This window comes from Gymnoscopelus braueri (assembly GCF_963280865.1).
Source record: "Gymnoscopelus braueri genome assembly, chromosome: 19".
NCBI lineage: Eukaryota > Metazoa > Chordata > Actinopteri > Myctophiformes > Myctophidae > Gymnoscopelus > Gymnoscopelus braueri.
Window position 1 is genome coordinate 18,987,337 of NC_137621.1, and position 4,542 is coordinate 18,991,878.

Here is a 4,542-nt window from a genome sequence, read left to right on the forward strand (position 1 = left end):
CAATCTTAGCCAATGAGGATGGAATATGAAAAATCAAACACATCCGTCTTGATCACATGACTATGGAGATCATGTGTACCGATTTGCGTGAAATTTGGATAAAACCGGAAGGAGTAATATTAAAAAAAATGTTTTACATAAGTCGGCCTCCTGGTGGCGCTATAAAAGGCAAATGTAAAAAATGCAGGGCAAAGGTTTTTCCTTGACCTCTAGGGAGTGCGCATACAAAGTTTTACACAGATCGGTGCAGTTATAGGTAAAAACATGAATCGGCCTGTTATAGCGCCACCATGAGGCTGATTTAAACATTTTCAAGTGGCATTTCTTCCTCGGCATAGTGGAAATATGAGTGCAAAATCTCACGGAAATTGCATGCTGTGTTTATGATTTGAGGCATTTTGTTGAAAACAAAGCACTCCTGCAAACTTTGGAAGCCATTTTTAGCCAATCAGGATGGAATATGAAAAATCTGAAAGACCTGTTTCGTTTAATGACTATAGAGATACTGCACGATTTTTGGACAAAATCTGTAGGAGTACTGTCAAAAAATATTTTTTGCACAAATCGGCCTCCTGGTGGCGCTATAAAAGACCCATCTGAAAAATGTGGGGCAGAAGTTCGGAATTGGTATCCAGGGAGTGTGTGTGCACAGTTTCGCTGCGATCAAGCCAACGGTGCCAGAGATTAGCTGGTCACAGACGGACACACACACACACACACACGGACGGACGGACGGACGGAGGGTAAAACATACTCTCTCGCCATGCCTTTCGGCCTGGCGGAGACAATAATCATAAAGTGTTTATTTTTAAATTTTAAATTTATTTCAGCTCGCATTGAAGGTCAACGCGGGGTGGCTGTAACAAAGACTTTCACTCCCTTCACGTCATAGGGGTACTTGATAGATTGACATGGTGAATACTGGTGCTCCCTATATCCGACCTACCCAACGTAAACTCATATGGAGATAGCTAACTTAGCGTGACATCAGTGAGATGTCACAAGCATCCAGCCAAGCACTATATAAAATGGTTCTTAGAAAACAATTAGACGACGAGCAGCATTATTCAATGCTAATAATTTAGTAAGTAATTCACTCTTCACCTATCTCTAAGAGACGACTTCTCACGACTATACACCCTCACCCTTTGACTAGAACTCCAGAGCATGGCCTGGTTCCGGCCACCAGAAGGCCCTAAAAGAAGGATCTATTGTCTAATATTAGCTGTGGGAGTTTTGGCCACGGTTATCCACCTGTCTTCGACTTGGAAGAAAAACGACCTGCCTAAGAGAGGAGATATTCCATACCATCTGCGCTACAAAAAACCTAGCGCTCTGATCGGACGGACCGTTGTCGCGATGACGCCCTGGTTAGCTCCCATTGTATGGCAAACCACATTTGAACCCGCGCCGTTGGACGCCATCTACAAACCCTGCAACATCACCGTCGCGGCCACAGTTTTTGCAGTTGGTGAATACATGCAATTCCTCAAAGATTTCCTGGAAACAGCAGAGAGCCACTTCTTCGTGGGATTTAATGTCCATTATTACGTCTTCACGGATAGGCCAGACCAAGTCCCCTCCATCAAGATGGCAGCAGGACGGGAGTTGTTTGTCAAGCCAGCGCCAAACTCAAAACGCTGGCAGGAGATATCAGCCAGCAGGTTAAAAATGATTGCCAATTTTATCGAAACGGAGCTGCGCGATGGCGCCGACTACATATTCTGTTTCGACGTCGATTCGAAGTTCCATGCCCGCTGGGGAACCGAGACTCTAGGGAAGCTGGTCGCCGTGTTGCACTTTAATCACTTCGCCCATGAGCGGAGCCAGTTGATATACGATCGCAGGCCGGCGTCTAAAGCATTCATGTCCGCCGACGAGGGCGACTTCTACTACGCCGGGGGCGCGTTCGGAGGGGAGCCGGCGTCCGTCCGTCACATGCTGTCGACGTGCAGCGACAACTTTGAGCTGGACGCCCAGCGGGGCATCGAGGCAGCGTGGCAGGAAGAATCTCATCTCAATTTCTACCTTTGGCTCCACAAACCCACCAAGGTTCTATCTCCAGAGTATCAGTGGCATGACTTCCACGCCTTAAAGCCAGAGATCAAAATAAAAAGATTCTCTGCAATCATTAAGGACTACCGTAAGGTACGGCCAGGATGGACCGGCGGCGCGTGGTAGGAAGAGAGTCATCAGAACAGAAACCCAGCCTGTTCCCGCAGATGTTTGTGTGTGGGTGCACCACTGGCTCATAAAGTTAAGGTCGGCCGTGCATCACTATTACATACTCATCGTCTATCAATGAGGAAGTGCACCAGCAAACAAAACGGTAGTCCCACTGGGGATCCCCGACAGTGTGGGGAGGGAGTTGACTGAAAACACAACAGGTGCTGCTGGCTGTCAGCGTCACAACTATAAGCAGCTATTCTGTGAACTGTCAAAGGTTGATAGTTTCCACTCTTCCACGCTTAGGTTCATTTGTGCCTAGATAAACTCCTGTGTCTCCCCAGCTGTCACATTATCACTTCATCTGCAGCAACCGTGTTTGGAGGCCGAGTTTCATCCTTGTATGACATTGTGACGTGAGTACCTTCAGCAGCTTTAGGGCAGTATAGGGAATAAGTGGTTAAGCACACACTGGTGGCACTTTAGCTTGTGCAAGCTTATCGCCCTCTTTGTCCTTACCACCCCCGCCCAGCATCCCCCCCAGGGAAAATACAGGCAGGCTATAAGTGATATGACATTATACATTTATATGAATAGAAGATAGCAAGTCGCCTATTGTTGGTTGTCCTCGACTGGTATGTGCTAGTGTTGATGGTAGGCTGTAGAGTACTTTAGTTTGTTTTACTGACTTGTTGAGTAAGACGAACAATGATAATGGAATATAACATATGATGACAGCTATATAACATTTTTTGGTTTGGATATACTGTAGCAACTTTCTAAATAGTAGGCCAGTTTGTGCTGTCTCTGAGAAGAAACTGGCTGTGGGATTTTTTTTGTGTTAGAAGAAAACATGCACAATACAGGCCAATAGCACAGACTGGCAGGGGTGTGGACATAATGTGTTCAACAATCATGGTCCTTTTGTGTAAGACTTAGAAATCACCTTGTGAGATTTGAGAGATTGGCTTACCATGGACAATTGCAGCCTGTAGTTTATCTCCACTGATATTTAGGGAATACCAGTAACTTACTTTATACATTACTTTGAGTAATCTGTGTCATATTACCCAATATATAATATAGTGCCATTAGGACACAGATGTTGGCTTCTACTGAATCTGATCTGTCATCACTAATATCAAACTGTATGCACCGGTTCCCCACGTAATAGCCTTGATTCATGTTTACTGAGTGAACTTATCGCAGTGATTGACTATGTTATGTAGGAGTTGGACATAGAACTTATACTCCAAAGGCAGCTGGCAAAGACTACAAACTCTGAAATTACACATAATCTCGATTCCCAGAAAGTGGTTGAGAAATGCTATCTTGTAGTGCAGTTACAGTAGGGGTCCTTGGGTCACTCACCCAGTAAATAATGTTTGTTTTTCATAAGGTGCACAATACGATAACTTTTGTCCTTGGTAGGAAAGCATAGTCAATACTGAGTAAAAATGTGCAATGAATCAAAAGACACAAGCTCTTCTCTCCAGACTGTCTCCTTGACCTCCGGTTGATCAACAGTTGTTTTTTATGAAAAGTGAAATTACTTTACAGCAAGAAGCTTCTAGCCCTCTCTACATGGGGTTTGCGTGGTGCTAATTTCCTCCCACAGTCCAGATGCGTTGTTTGTCGTACGACAGAGCATAAATTAATCATTAGAACATTGCAGAGAAAAATCACAGTGGTCTAAATTTCCCCTAAATTGCCCAGTAGGCGTAATTAAGAACCTCTTCAGGATGCCTCGCTGCCTTGCCTTCCAAACAGTTCTCCATTCCCCTGTGACCTCAAATGGATCAAAACATTTTTGAACAAAGGATGAATGGATTCCAAGGTGAATAGTTTGCTTGTCTCCTCTGACAAGTCTTTGAACAACACATCTTATAAAATATTTAACCTGTCGGCTAATACAAGTTGCCTCAAAATGTATATGTGGTTGCAGACTTTTCAATCTTAAAAGCTACAGTATGGTTGCGTCCACTGGGATATACTGTATATTTTATGATGGATAAAGCATCCCTCCCAAATCCAAGCACAATGCAAGTCTTGAACTGTAATAACCTCAAGGAATTATGGCAGGACAGATTCTTGGAGTTGGACCCCGCACATCTTTATATCAGTTGGTTGAGTGACCAGTCCGCCGTCTTCGTGTAGATTGTGATTATTGTACAGCACAATGAAGGGTAAATGATACCAAAGATTATAATATCTAAGTCAGTATTGTAAATGCAAGGTTTAAGTGAAATGATTCCAGTAATACAAATAAATGAAAAAAACAACAACATCTTTGTGTATAAATTGGATGCAAAGAATGAGTGATTATTCATAGTGGCATTTTTCACAATGCAACCCTGTGAGAAATGGGTGCGAATC

At 43.8% G+C, this 4,542-nt stretch overlaps 1 protein-coding gene across 1 annotated transcript in view; it reads left to right on the plus strand.

Moving 5' to 3' along the window:
- Positions 1 to 1,167: 1,167 nt before the first annotated feature.
- Positions 1,168 to 4,542, plus strand: part of LOC308074697 (globoside alpha-1,3-N-acetylgalactosaminyltransferase 1-like) — a gene marked incomplete at both ends in the record, with an annotated part of 3,851 nt that continues 476 nt past the window's right edge. Inside the window, 2 exons of the mRNA XM_080414202.1 lie at positions 1,168 to 2,177; positions 2,511 to 2,582. Of these exons, the coding sequence (XP_080270328.1) occupies positions 1,168 to 2,177; positions 2,511 to 2,582 (1,082 nt within the window). The remainder of the gene's footprint in view (positions 2,178 to 2,510; positions 2,583 to 4,542) is intronic.